The 14,114-nt window shown below is 42.6% G+C and overlaps 1 protein-coding gene across 3 annotated transcripts in view; it reads right to left on the reverse strand.

The window, feature by feature from the left end:
- The window catches only part of LOC141080434 (uncharacterized), a 75,228-nt gene that overhangs the window by 15,122 nt on the left and 45,992 nt on the right, over nucleotides 1-14,114 (reverse strand). For all 3 annotated transcript variants that reach the window (XR_012228906.1, XM_073565645.1, XM_073565646.1), the window contains exons 2-4: nucleotides 13,337-13,394; nucleotides 11,440-11,572; nucleotides 10,224-10,307 (exon numbers count right to left, since the gene is read on the reverse strand). Coding sequence is in view for 2 of the 3 variants with exons in the window: in XM_073565645.1 (XP_073421746.1) it covers nucleotides 10,224-10,307; nucleotides 11,440-11,572; nucleotides 13,337-13,386 (267 nt within the window). In the remaining variant the exon portion in view is untranslated. The remainder of the gene's footprint in view (nucleotides 1-10,223; nucleotides 10,308-11,439; nucleotides 11,573-13,336; nucleotides 13,395-14,114) is intronic.

Here is a 14,114-nt window from a genome sequence, read left to right on the forward strand (position 1 = left end):
ATGCCCCCTATTTTACATAATGCATAGAATATTGTGGGGTTACAAAAAAAAATTAACATTCATCAAATGGCGGCGGCGCCTGCGCTGTAACATGATACAATGCCTAATATGCATATAAGCATTTATGCTTTAGTCCCATAGTATTGTGGGGGAAAAAAATAGTTTTAGCAAAATGGCGTTGGCAGCAGCAGCGCCTGCGCAGTAGTATCTATTGAGTTCCGATAAATGCTACTGCGCAAGCACTGCCTCCTGTGCCATTTTACTGGAGAAAAAAAATGGCTCCATCAAGATGACGCCGGCGACGCCTGTGCAGTAGCATGTATCGGAACGCGATAGATGCTACTTTGCAGGCGCAGCCGCCATTTTGATGAAGATAATTTTATTTTTTTCCCCACAATACTATAGTACTTAAGCATACATACAGATAAGCATATTAGACATGTATCATGCTGAAGTGTAGGTGTCGCTGCTGGCGCCATTTTGAAAAATGTTAATTTTTTTTTTTAAACCACACAATAGTATATACAGTATGTAAAATGGGGGCAGGTCAGTGACCTGACAGAAGCCACAGAGATGAATATGTTAGCAGAGCACCACATAAAGCCCCGCCCATAGCCTTGCATCATAAGCATATCCTTAACTGAAAACTTAGAATAAAGATTAACCAACAACCACAAGACGGAATTCATCACCCAGGTATCATTTTAATCAGTATAACGGCGCCGACCTGACACTGTCTGTAGGTTACTGTGCACAGTCTTGCTGACAAGTTCATTTTAAAACAATGATTTGCAGGCCTTGTTAAAAATAACAATTTTAGCATATTTTGTTAAACACATTATGTGTAATGTAAACCTTGTTTCCTGAAACAACGGCAAGTTAGTCTAAAAAAGCCCAAGTGGCCAATGTGAAAATTGCAAGATCTCAAGTTCTTATTTTTAATACATTGTGCTGTGTAAAAAAAAATCAAAACATTGACAACATTTAAAAATAATATATTTAACACAAAAATCTGTTTAAAAAAAATTTGCAATTTCCTGATAGCAGGTGACAGATCAGGGAATAAACAAGAGTCAATGTCGTACCATGAGACCAGCAATCTGAATTGCTGGGTTTCTAAATCAAGCCATTCTATATCAAGCCAGGGGGTATCTAGAACTGCGTCTCTATATCTTTGTATTTTGAGGCCTGTTTGCACTTAGCGAGTTGAGCTACTAGAGAATGGACCATCCTAATTAGGTTTACCTTGTTGTAGCTGGTGGCTTTTACATTTTTTTGATAAAAAAAAAAAGTTAAGTACTCTGTTTCTTACATGCGCTACTATTTATTCACTTTTCTGTGTTTTTATGTATTGTTTATATTTCAGGTTATATTTGTCTGTTAATGGCCACATCGTATATAGGCACCTACAAATTAAACTTATACTAATGGGAACATTATAACAGCAAGGGGCCCAGGATGGGGAACATTATACTAGAAAGGGACACAGGAAGGGAGACATTACACTAGAAAGGGGCCCAAGATGGAGGTCATCATTAAATAAAGTGGGGGATATTATAAAAGAAAGGTCCCAAGATGGAGGACATTACTATAGGAAAGGGCCCAGAATGAAGGACTATTATAGGAAGGGACCCATGTTTGGTGACATTATTAAATAATGGGGCCAAGATGGGTGCACATTATTACAATAAGGGCCCATTATATGGGGGTCATTATTAAATAAAAGGTGCAGTATGGAGAACAATATTATAGATAGAGGCTAGGATACAGGTCATTATTATATGAAGGAGCCTAGGATTGAAGACGCTATTTTATAATAGCAACGGTACAGAGCCGCATCCTAAATATATTATATATCATTCCTCATAGGTGTCACTCTGTTTGGAAAATAAAAAAATAGAATCAATCGCTGATGTATACACCAAGAATTGTGGAAACCACAGTAAAACCACAGTAAAAATTGCGACCATAGATCCATTATAATAAAATTACTTCTCTTTATTGAATTATAAATAGGACAGGACAAAAAATGGGGAACTGTGCAAGGAACAAAAAAAAAGTGCAATAGTATAAGTGCTCATACAAGCAGAACCCGCCCCAGTCAGCCTGAACCATCATATACCAAGATAGATGCATATATTTCCTGTGTTAATGTGTTAATGTTCCATATGAGGAGCATTATATATCTTGCATAAAGAGGGAAACACTGCCCATCAACTATCACACAGGATAAATCTGTGCACTATCACAAAAGAAGGTAACTAGAGGGGTTAACAAATAAACAATACTACCCTCGGGCCATATAAACCATGTCTTACATCTATGGAAAGACGGAGGATGGTGCAGCAAACAATGCCCGAATTGCACCGGCAGGCAATCACCCGCCCTAAGAAAATAAGGACCCAAATCGTTACCTTAATGAGGCTCAAGGATGACCGGGCGGACCGCTCGTACCCCGACACGCGTTTCGGAGCGATAAGCTCCTTCCTCAGGGGGCAAGATGGGTGCACATTATTACAATAAGGGCCCATTATATGGGGGTCATTATTAAATAAAAGGTGCAGTATGGAGAACAATATTATAGATAGAGGCTAGGATACAGGTCATTATTATATGAAGGAGCCTAGGATTGAAGACGCTATTACAGGAATGGTTCAAGGATGGGGGACATTAGTAAATAAAGGGGCCATGGTGGGGAACATTATTAAACAAAGGGGCCAGGATAGGGGACATTCTTAAAGAAAAGGCTGAGGATGAGGGACGTTATTACAGTTTGCGGCCCAGGATGGGGAAAATTATTACAAGAAGGGCCTCATGATGGGGGCCATTATTATATAAAAAGCAAGGGGGAAAAATGCATATTTGCTCAGCACATCAGTTTTTTCATATAGTAATGGGATATCAGCCGCTCTATTGGCTTGTCCAGGCAAAGTATCGAAGAAAATAAAATTTGACAGCAAAATCCAGACTAAATTAAAAATAACCTTTTATTTAATATACTTTAAATTTCAATGGGCATTGTGGCAAATTTGCCTTGGCACAATGCTCATTGAATTGTATTGGATATTAAACAAAAGGATATTTTCATTTACATTGGATTTAATAATTGGGCCAGGATGGTGGGACATTATTACAGGAAGGGCTCAGGATGGGGGACATTATTACAGGAAGGGCTCAGGATGGGGGACATTATTACAGGAAGGGACCCAGGATGGTGGACATTATTACAGGAAGGGACCCAGGATGGTGGACATTATTACATGGGGGCAAACATATATGTCTTTAAAGGATTAAGAACGTGACAAGAGTCCATACACTTGATCAACATGCAGTTGGGGGCCTAGGTCCAAATTTTGCACAGGGTACACCTGACTCTAGTTACACCACTGGGTAAAAGTATTGGTTGGGTGAATAGAATCAAACAGTAGAAAAATGGTAGAGGAGGTCTACACTAAAAATGTCTCCCTAGAGTCGAACAGACACTTCTAAGGAATACAAATTGAAATTAGAAGCATTAGGGCTCCGTCACACACAGCGATCTCGCAAGCGAAATCGCTGGTTTTGTGACGCCACAGCGATCTCGCCAGTGAGATCGCTGTGTGTGACTTGGATCAGCGACTGGCCCCCCAGCCGGGTATCGCTGATCGCGCTCCATCGTCCTGTTACGTTTTTTGATCGTTGGTCTCCCACTGGCCAGTGCGCATCGCTGCGTGTGACAGCGAGAGACCAGTGATCAGCGACGCTGGACGCTGATTTCCAATGTAAACAGCGACTATCTAGGAGCCACGCGGCTCTTGGATAACCGTTGTTTACATTGGAAACCAGCTTGCTCGCTGGCCCTGATCGCTGGAGGGGCTGTCTATGTGACAGCTTACCAGTGATCAGCCTAACGATGTCCCAGGGATCCCATCCATGTCGGATCGTTGGTGGGATCGCTAGGACATCGTTATGTGTAACGGGGCCTTTAGTTGCAACTTGTATTTAGCAGACAGATTAGAGAGCTAAACTGTTATGCAATCGCTCATTGATTAGGCAAAGTATGCAATATGCCAGGGGGTCAGGGAAAAGGGAAAGAAGGGGACCTATAATAATAATAATAAATTTTATTTCTATAGCGCCGACATATTCCGCAGCACTTTACATTTCAGAGGGGATTTGTACAGACAATAGACATTACAGCATAACAATAATCACATACAGTAGATTATAACAAATACCAAGAGGAATGAGGGCCCTGCTCGCAAGCTTACAGTCTATGAGGAAAGAGGTAGACACGAAAGGTGGGTGGTAACAGTTGCCCTGATTGTATGGACCAGCCATAATGTTAAGTGTGTGACAGTACAGACAGAGGGCTAATGGATGCATAAAGCATGTGGGAACATGATGCGGGAAATCTGGTTGTGGTAAAACTTTTGGCTGTGCCACACAGGGATAGATTAGGTTAATGTGTTGAGGCGGTAGGCCAGTCTGAATAAATGCGTTTTCAGGGCACGCTTAAAATTGTGGGGATTGGGGACTAATCGTATTGACCTGGGAAGTGCATTCCAAAGAATTGGCGCCGCACGTGTAAAGTCTTGGAGACGGGAGTGGGAGGTTCTGACTATTGAGGATACTAACCTCAGGTCATCAGCAGAATGGAGGGCGCGGGTAGGGTGGTATACTGAAACAAGGGAGGAGATGTAGGGTGGTGCTGAGCTATGGAGGGCTTTTTGGGTGAGGGTAATAAGTTTATACTGAATTCTGGAGTGGATGGGTAGCCAGTGTAATGACTGGCACAAGGTAGAGGCATCGGTGTAACGATTGGTGAGGAATATGATCCTGGCTGCAGCATTCAAGACAGATTGGAAAGGGGAGAGTTTGGTAAGAGGGAGACCGATTAGAAGAGAGTTACAATAGTCGAGACGAGAATGAATAAGAGAAACAGTAAGAGTTTTTGCAGAGTCCAAAGTAAGAAAAGGTCGAATTCTAGAAATGTTTTTGAGGTGCAGATGACAAGAGCGAGCCAGTGATCGAATGTGGGGGGCAAAGGAAAGCTCAGAATCAAGTATGACCCCAAGACAGCGGGCCTGTTGCTGGGGAGTAATAGTGGAGCCACCCACAGAAATAGCAATGTCGGGTATAGGTACATTAGTAGAGGGAGGAAACACCAGGAGTTCAGTTTTTGACAGGTTCAGTTTCAGATATAGTGAGGACATGATGTTAGACACAGCGTTTAGACAATCGCCGGTATTCTCTAGAAAGGCTGGCGTGATGTCAGGAGAAGAAGCGTATAATTGGGTGTCATCAGCATCGAGATGGTACTGGAACCCAAATCTACTGATTGTTTGACCAATAGGGGCAGTGTACAAGGAGAAGAGGAGGGGGCCTAGAACCGATCCTTGGGGGACCCCAACAGTAAGGGGAAGGTGAGAGGAGGAGGAACCGGCAAAAGATACAGTAAAGGAGCGGTCAGAGAGATAGGAGGAGAACCAGGAGAGAACGGTGTCCTTGAGGCCAATGGAATGGAGCATAGTGAGGAGGAGCTGATGATCCACAGTGTCGAATGCTGCAGAGAGATCCAAGGGAATTAGCATGGAGTAATGATCATTTGATTTAGCTGTTAGCAGATCATTAGAGACTTTAGTGAGGGAAGTTTCAGTGGAGTGTAAAGAGCGGAAACCGGATTGGAGAGGATCGAGAACAGAGTTTTCTGAGAGATAGCGGATAAGACGGGAGTGGACCAGGCGTTCCAGGAGTTTAGAGATGAAGGGAAGATTAGAGACAGGTCTATAGTTAGCGGCAGAGTTTTGGTCGAGGGATGGTTTTTTAAGTAGTGGATGTATGATGGCATGCTTAAATGAGGAGGGAAAAATACCAGAAGAGAGAGAGAGGTTAAATATTTTAGTTAGGTGAGGGGTGACGGCAGGGGAAAGGGACTGGAGGAGATGTGACGGAAATGGGTCACTGGTGCAAGTAGTTGGGCGAGAAGATGCAAGGAGCCTGCTTACTTCTTCTGTGAATGGTTCAAAATCAGAGAGTGAGCTAGATGCAGTGGGGGAGGGAGGACAGTGCGTGGTATGAGGTGATTGGGAGATAATTTCCTGTCGAATCTGGTCAATTTTTTCTTTGAAGTAATTGGCCAGATCGTCAGCTCGGAGCTCCGTGGTTGGGGCCTGTACTCTTGGATTGAGTAGAGAATGAAAAGTGTCAAAGAGACGTTTTGGGTTATTTGACAATGAGGTGATGAGGGTGTTGAAATAGGTTTGTTTGGAGAGGTGAAGGGCAGTGTTGTATGTTCTAAGCATAAACTTAAAATGTATGAAATCTTCGTGTAGATTGGATTTTCTCCACAGACGTTCGGCGCACCTGGAGCACCGCTGCAGGAAACGTGTTTGCACCGTGTGCCAGGGTTGTCGCCGTCTGCGTTGTGGTGTTCCATTTATAGGGGGTGCAAATTCATCCAGGGCACTTTGAAGTGTTTCATTGTAATGCTTCAATGCAGAATCAGGACATGAGAGGGAGGAGATAGGGGCCAATGAAGACTGCAAGTTCTTCATAAGTTTCTGGGTGTTAATGGCCTGTATGTTTCTATAAGTATGGACAGTGGGGGTGACCTGAGCAGCCTGGCAGTTCTTGATAGAGAATGAAAGAAGATTGTGGTCAGAGAGCGGGAGAGGGGAGTTTGCAAAATCATCCACTGCACAAAGCCGAGAGAAGACCAAGTCGAGGGAGTTTCCGTCTTCATGCGTTGGAGAATTAGTAAGCTGCGAAAGGCCAAATGAGGAGGTTAGAGATAAAAGATGAGTAGCAGATGGTGAGAGGGGAAGAGCAATGGGGATGTTGAAATCTCCCATGATGAGGGTAGGGATGTCACAGGAGAGAAAATGTGGAAGCCAAGTGGCAAAATGATCCAGGAACTGATGGGAGGGGCCGGGAGGACGATACACCACCGCCACTCGCATGGAGAGGGGGGTGTAGAGTCTGACGGCATGGACCTCAAAAGAAGGGACGACAAGTGAGGGTACTTGAGGGATAACCTGAAAGGTACATTTTGATGATAGGAGCAGACCAACGCCTCCACCTGCTCTATTGTCTGATCTTGGGGTATGAGAGAAGTGTAGCCCCCCGTATGAAAGAGCAGCAGCAGCGGTAGTGTCTGACTGCTGGATCCAGGTTTCAGTAAGTGCCAGGAGGTTAAGAGAATTAGAAAGGAAGAAGTCATGGATGAAGGAGAGTTTGTTACACACTGAGCGAGAATTCCAAAGTGCACAATTAAGAGAGACAGATGGCAGGCAGGGAATATTAATCAGATTAGAGGGGTTTCTAAGTGTAGCAGTTGGGGGGTTTGACTTTCTATAACATGGGGGACCAGGATTGGGAGCAATGTCTCCTGCGACTAGGAGAAGGAGGATAGAAAGAGTGAGCAGATGGTTAAGTGATTTGTGAGAGCGTCTCTGATGTTGAATGGTGGGACTGACTGGATCTGTGCAATTTAACAACGTGAAAAGAGCGTGAGTGCTATACATAGGAGAGGAAAGAAGCGAGGGGCCGATATGGATGGAGTGTAGAGAGTTAATGCCAGGGCGGTGGATGTGTGTAAATGCAACGGCCAGGATATAAGTTACACAAATGCATATGGTATATATTTGTTGTACTCCAAATGTAGAGGGAGTAGATGGATATAAATGTCTTACCTGTCTCCTGCCCTGTCTAACTGCCATGTTATAACTGCCAATAGTACTTTAATACATGTACTTCGATTACACGTGCATAAATGCCCCCTGCATAAATGCTCCCCCTAGCTAGGTCTGAATATATAGGAGGTTAAGGCTAAGTTTTGTTTTTTTTTCTTTTTTGTTGGCTCTCTTCTCGTTAATCAATCACACTAAATTGAGACACCAGGACCCAATAAAATGTTGTGGTCAAATAAACACATGTCCAGCACTACATGGATCATAAAGCACTTTGAAAAGTTTCTTGACCTCACAACATAAGGGGACAAGCAGAGTATAGTATTTGTAAACTTGGAGACTACTCTGCAGGAAATAAATCTTTCCAAGTGTTAGGATTAGCATTCAAATACTATCATACATTAGATAGGAGACTCTGAAATGTCTTTCTCAAGTAGCCTGAAGGTACTGTCACACTAAGCGATATCGCTAGCAATATCGCTATAACTTGTGACGTTATAGCAATATTGCTAGCGACATCGCTGTGTCTGATACTTACCTACGACCCGCTCCCCCGCTGGTTATCGCTGATCGCGCGAGAGCGTCCAGGACTGTTTCTCGTCGTCAGCTTCCTGCGGCCCTTCCTGTGGAGAGACAAGCGACGAGCGTGGAGCCGGGCAGGAGGATGTCTTCATCGCCTCGTCTGACAGGTAAGTAGTGACCCCCGACCCCTGCAATGTCGCTGGTGAGATCTGCCTGTGTGGCAGCTCACTAACGACCACTTAGTGATGCACCAGCGATCCTGACCGTGTCATATCGCTGGTTGGGATCGCTGGTGCATCGCTAAGTGTGACAGTACCCTAAGGCCTGTTACACACATATGTTTTTTCATCAGTTGCAATCCGCGTAAATAGCGGGACACGGATCCGCAACTGTTTTGAAAACAACGTGTGCTATCGGACCGTTGCTTTGACGGATCCGGGGAAGGCAGAAATTTAAAGGAACCCGGGGGGGGAAGAGATAGAGAGAGATAATTTTTTTCCAGTCGCCAGACCTGACATGTAGAGTTAAATTTCTGCCAGAGGCAATTCTTCCAGGCATGCGCAGTGTACAAATGTGGATCCGGCCAGCAAAAAAACGTTGCACTGTCCGTCCTGTCATGTCTGCGGACGCCAAAATTTTGGCGGATCCGTAAAAAAACGGATCCAACGGATGACCATCCGTCAAGATCCGCCGATAATGCAAGTCAATGGGGAAAAAAACGGATCCGCCAAGAAAAATGGCGGATCCGTTTTTTTGCAAAACGGCGGATTTTGACTGATGGTGACAGATGGATGTGTGAAAGAGGCCTAAGCTGGAGAAGTAGCGAAAGAGAGCAAGATCATGGCTAGCTGTAACATTCTTAGAGGTAAATAACAATCCCGGGGCTATAATCTGAAACAGGGAGGAAGGGCTGCCTCACAGTTTACAAATACTGAACGTGTGACCGTGGCCTAATAGTTTTCCCGAGGACAGGAAAACCTGAGCTATGGATCTCTGCAGCTTCTCCAGAGTAACCATGGGCCTTTTTTCTGCATTTCTAATTAGTGCTCTCCTTGCTTCTGATGTCAGTTTAGATGGACATTCATGTCTTGGTAGGTTTACAGTTGTGCCATACGCCTTCCATTTTTTGGATTATGGATTGAACAGTGCTCCATAAGATGTTCAGAGCTTGGGCTATTTTTTTTATAACCTAACCCTGCTTTACTTTCCTACACAACTTTATCCCTGACCTGTCTGTTGTGTAACTTGGGTTTCATGATTCTGTTCTGTGTCAGGCTGAAGAACATTTGGATCACAGGAGGATTTAATTCTGAGGGCCCACCTTTCTCCCCCACTGAAGAGCCCTATAGCAACTGCAAGGTTTGCACTATGATCTCTCGTGAAGGAAAAGCCAGGGCCCACTGGAGGATTATCCTGTTCTCTGGTGGGCCAGTCCAACACTGATTCTGTTTGATCCCTAATGTTCTCAAACAAACCTTTGATGCTTTCACAGAGCAGCTGTAGTTATACTGAGAATAAATTACACACTGATAGGCTCAATTTACTAATTATGGCACTTCTGTTAGCAATTGGTCACTCAGAATTTTATTTAGGGGTATCAGACAACAGGGGGCTAACTACAAATGCATGTCACAATTTTCCAATTTACATTTTTAAAATAATTAGAAAACCATGCATCATTACCTTTACACTTCAGAAATACTTGCTGCTTTGTGTTGGTATAGCACATAAAATCCCAATAGAATACATTTAAGTTTGTGAGTGTGATGTGAAAAAAATGTGGAAAAGTTCACAGGGTATGGATACTTTTTAAGGCACTTTAAGTTACCACACATTTGCGTAGGTTATGCCTCTGGAAAGATTTCTTTAAAGCATGAAAATTAGGGCAAATCTTGAACATATTACACTGGTATGTGTATCAAAAGTAGGGTATGATCGCAGCAAGGCCATGTTTTTTATGGGTTTTATGTGGGGAAAAAAAAGTAACATTACTCGATGTTAAACTACTTGTATTTTTTTTTTTTTACTTACGTTATTCTCATATTCCTGGAGATCACTTATCTTATAAGTCATTGGTTGTTTTGGATATTTCTGCATTAGTTCTCGTAGACTCACCTGAGAATGGATAATTACCAGATGTAAAGATTAAGATTCCAGAAGATGTAACTTTGTATGTTATTTTACTATTTACTTAAATTAAAAATCATTTCTACTTCTTGTAGGCAATTTGCATTGTAATGAATGAAAGTCTATACTGTGGAGAATTAATCAGTATAATCCCACTGATATACAGGGCATACAGTCCCATTGAAAATGATTATATCAGTCTTTGAGCTATTGCTCTTAAATCAGTTATGGACAAGGCCAGAATGAATGAATGACCGTATTTTAGACTTCACCACCTTTGGAACCCAATAGTCATCAAGCATCCATCCTTTTTTATGACTATTTTATTGTTCTACCTGAAAAGAGGTGGCTGCAAGTGGAGACGAAGAAAGTCAGCGGCTTAGATGTCTCTTCAATTCACTGAGATATTATTAGAGAGGGCCATAAGCATGTGCAGCCAACTCTCCTATATGTGGTTGATGTGGTCCCAATTTAGAGCTAATATTTCATCAGAAAATGATCTACCACTTAAATCAGAATTTAATGTAAAATAAATAAATATAGCAATTTTAACTCTTGCCTCTGGGGTTATTCTTAGATCAATAGTTCTTGGTCTTTCAGGGAATCCACATGTATGTAGACTGACTCAGACCCTACCATTTATTTTGAAGCATCTAATGAGCATGTGCAAATATTCATGTGAAGGGAGGGGAAGGAAGGGGAACCAATACATCACCTATTGTGAATAGTGTCCTGTGTGTATAAAAGGGCTGCATTATACTGTGTGGGCGTTCTACATTATACTCTGAAGGGATTTCATTATAGTCTGAGGGGGCTGCATTATACGCTGTCATTGTAATTCTGAATGTGATGATAACGAGGCTGCGGAAAAGTCCTTTGTAATAAATCTAAAATAGCTACTGTAGAAATTTTGACATTTTCAGCTTTATTTTAATACAGATTGAAAAACAAAACCATTACCTGTAATGTACACAATAGGATATTTTTTGATGATACCCTTCCTTTATTCAGACATTGGTGGTAGACAGCTCTTAAAACTTTCAAAGACCCTCAATTAATTCATGCTTATATCAATATGATCACAGGCAGCGTTATGTGAAAGGTAAAATATCATCATTACCTCTGGATCGTAGACTAGAGGACTGTAGCAACGCAATGGTTCAGGCTCGTTGACTTTTTTCCCATGAGCACTTTTCTTTAACCTTTTCTTTTTCTTTTTGGTTTCGGAACTTGAGTTTTGTATTTCTGTTCTACTGTAATGGATGACATTTAATCTCACCATTTTGCAGGAGGAAGTCTGGTATATGCAACTATTTTAGAAGATGACAATCCTGACAGCAATAGAGTCAACAATTGAGTTTGAGTCTCTTAAAGGGTAAAGTATTCCATGTAATGCACTAATTTGCCAAAAATAGAATAGAATGCTCTTAGTAGCCACTCACTTGCCATGGTTGGAGGATGAAGGTCCAGATCTTGGAGACCCTCTTAACTCAGAGTATTTTTCAAAACCAGACTACTTTTTTTTGTTTGTTCTTTTTTTTTTTGTTCCTGATTTAGGCTATGGGCCCCCGTAGCGTTTTAAAACGCACAATGAAAACCGGACTCCTTCCCAGAAATCGCACGTTTTTTTTCCGCTCGATTTCACCGCGATTCTGTTTGCGATTTTGCCCCGATTTTCTCAAGCACTTTCCAAGCGATTTGAAGCAGCAAAAACGCTTAAAAATCGCATCGTGGGCACACAGCCTTAGTCCACAAAATAACTGATTGAGGCTGTGTGCCCACGATGCGATTTTTAAGCGTTTTTGCCGCGATTTTCTGCGCGAAAACGTTTAAAAATCGTGTACAGAACGCCCCCCATGCATTCCTATGGCATTCCGCACATGCTGTGCTAATGCTGCGCTTTTTTCCGCGGCGGAATCGCATCACGGAAAAAATCGCAGCATGCTCATTCTTTTGTGCGGAATCGCAAAGAATTGCCGCGATTCCGCACCCATAGGAATGCATGAGAATCGCTTACTTCCCGCATGTGGCTATGCCCACCATGCACGAAGTTAAGCGTCTCATGTGTGGTTGGTACCCACGGTGTGGAGGAGAGGAGACTGTCCTCCAGGCCCTGGGTACCATACCCCTGTAAAAAAAGAATAAAAAATAAAAAATCGGGGTTTATTTACCTTCCGACGTCCCGCGCTGCATTCCCGGGCCTCAACGTTCCCAGTAATGCCTTGCGGCACGGTCCTGTGATGACGTAGTCTCGCGAGATCGCTATAGTAACGCGAGACCAACTTCATCACAGGTCTCGCAAGGCATCGCTGGGAACGCTGAGGCCCGGGAATGCAGCGCGGGACGTCGAAAGGTAAATATACCCCGATTTTTTATTTTTTTTATCATTTTTAACATTCTATCTTTTACTATTGATGCCGCATAGGCGGCCTCAATAGTAAAAAGCTGGTCACACTTGTCAAACATTATGTTTGACGAGTGTGACCAACCTGTCAATCACTTTCCAAGAGATGCTTCAAATCGCTTGGAAAGTGCTTGAGAAAATCGCAGCAATAACGCGAACAGAATCGCGGTGAAATCGCGCTGAAAAAACAGCGCGATTTCTGGGAAGGAGTCCGGTTTTCATTGTGCGTTTTAAAACGGTACGTGGGCCCATAGCCTAAGGGACAATAGGTAATCCCTAAACATGTTAACAGTACACATACAGTATAGGAATATGGTACATTTATTGAAGTCACCGATGACTAATTACATTCCTTTACTGAAACATCATCATATGCTACCAGCTCTAGGTAACAACAAATGCATCGTGTAATTTCTACAATGTTCCCCCCCAATGTCATTGTATTATGGAGAATTCTCTTTTTACAGAGTTCACTTTATCTGTCTTGTCAAGGTAATTACAACCATCAAGAGCCAAGTTACCATGGTAGTTGCCTATTATAATGAACCACCATTGAAAGAGATGATTTTAGGGTCAATGTCACAAACACTTTTTTCTGTCATATTCTCCATACCTAGACAGAGAACTTGCAGCGAAGGTCTTAGCTTTGTTTCCAGGGGCCATTTTATGACCTAGAAGATATGCAAGTTTCTGTTAGTACAAAATGTAGAATTTAATGTATAGTAGGATCTAATACACCTAAAGGATTATTCTGTATGTCACTTTATCTTTTTAACCAAAACTAGAAATTAATTAAAACAAACTGGGGAGAGAATCCTCTTCAGGCTCCTGCTCTATGTGCTCCACTAGATTTGGTGCAACAGTATAACACATGGATGGGCCAAATGTTAAAAAAATATATTTGTTGCACTCGGCATTTTCCACCCTCCCCAAGATTTCTGTCCGAAGTCTACAGAATTGTGGGATCTTCACACTTAACCCTAAAAAGAACGTTTGGACTTTCTCTCAGGAAGAGAGAGGGAATGGAGTACCGCAGGGCTGTGTATCATTACAAACACCTCTGGATCTGCGGCTCTCATCCCATTACACTGTAAGCTCTGCTCTACTCTTTTTACCCCCACACTGACAGTGCTGTGAGATGAGAGCTGCAGATGTAGAGATGTATGTAATGATACACGGCTCTACTCTACTCCTCATGTCACTTATAACTGTAGGTACTCTGTTTTACATATATATTACCATTCAAAACATGCCCCCTCCAATCTCTATCTAATCTCCAGCTAAGATTGGAAATGTCCTGCTGTAGTTGGAGCGCTCCTGGTTTATCATCAAGTGCAGATGCTTTCATCTGGCTTCCTGCCAGCATAGCTCTGCATATTGAGTGCAAATTT

This window comes from Dendrobates tinctorius, unplaced genomic scaffold (assembly GCF_039654945.1).
Source record: "Dendrobates tinctorius isolate UK_male_01 unplaced genomic scaffold, ASM3965494v1 ptg000016l, whole genome shotgun sequence".
Classification (NCBI taxonomy): domain Eukaryota; kingdom Metazoa; phylum Chordata; class Amphibia; order Anura; family Dendrobatidae; genus Dendrobates; species Dendrobates tinctorius.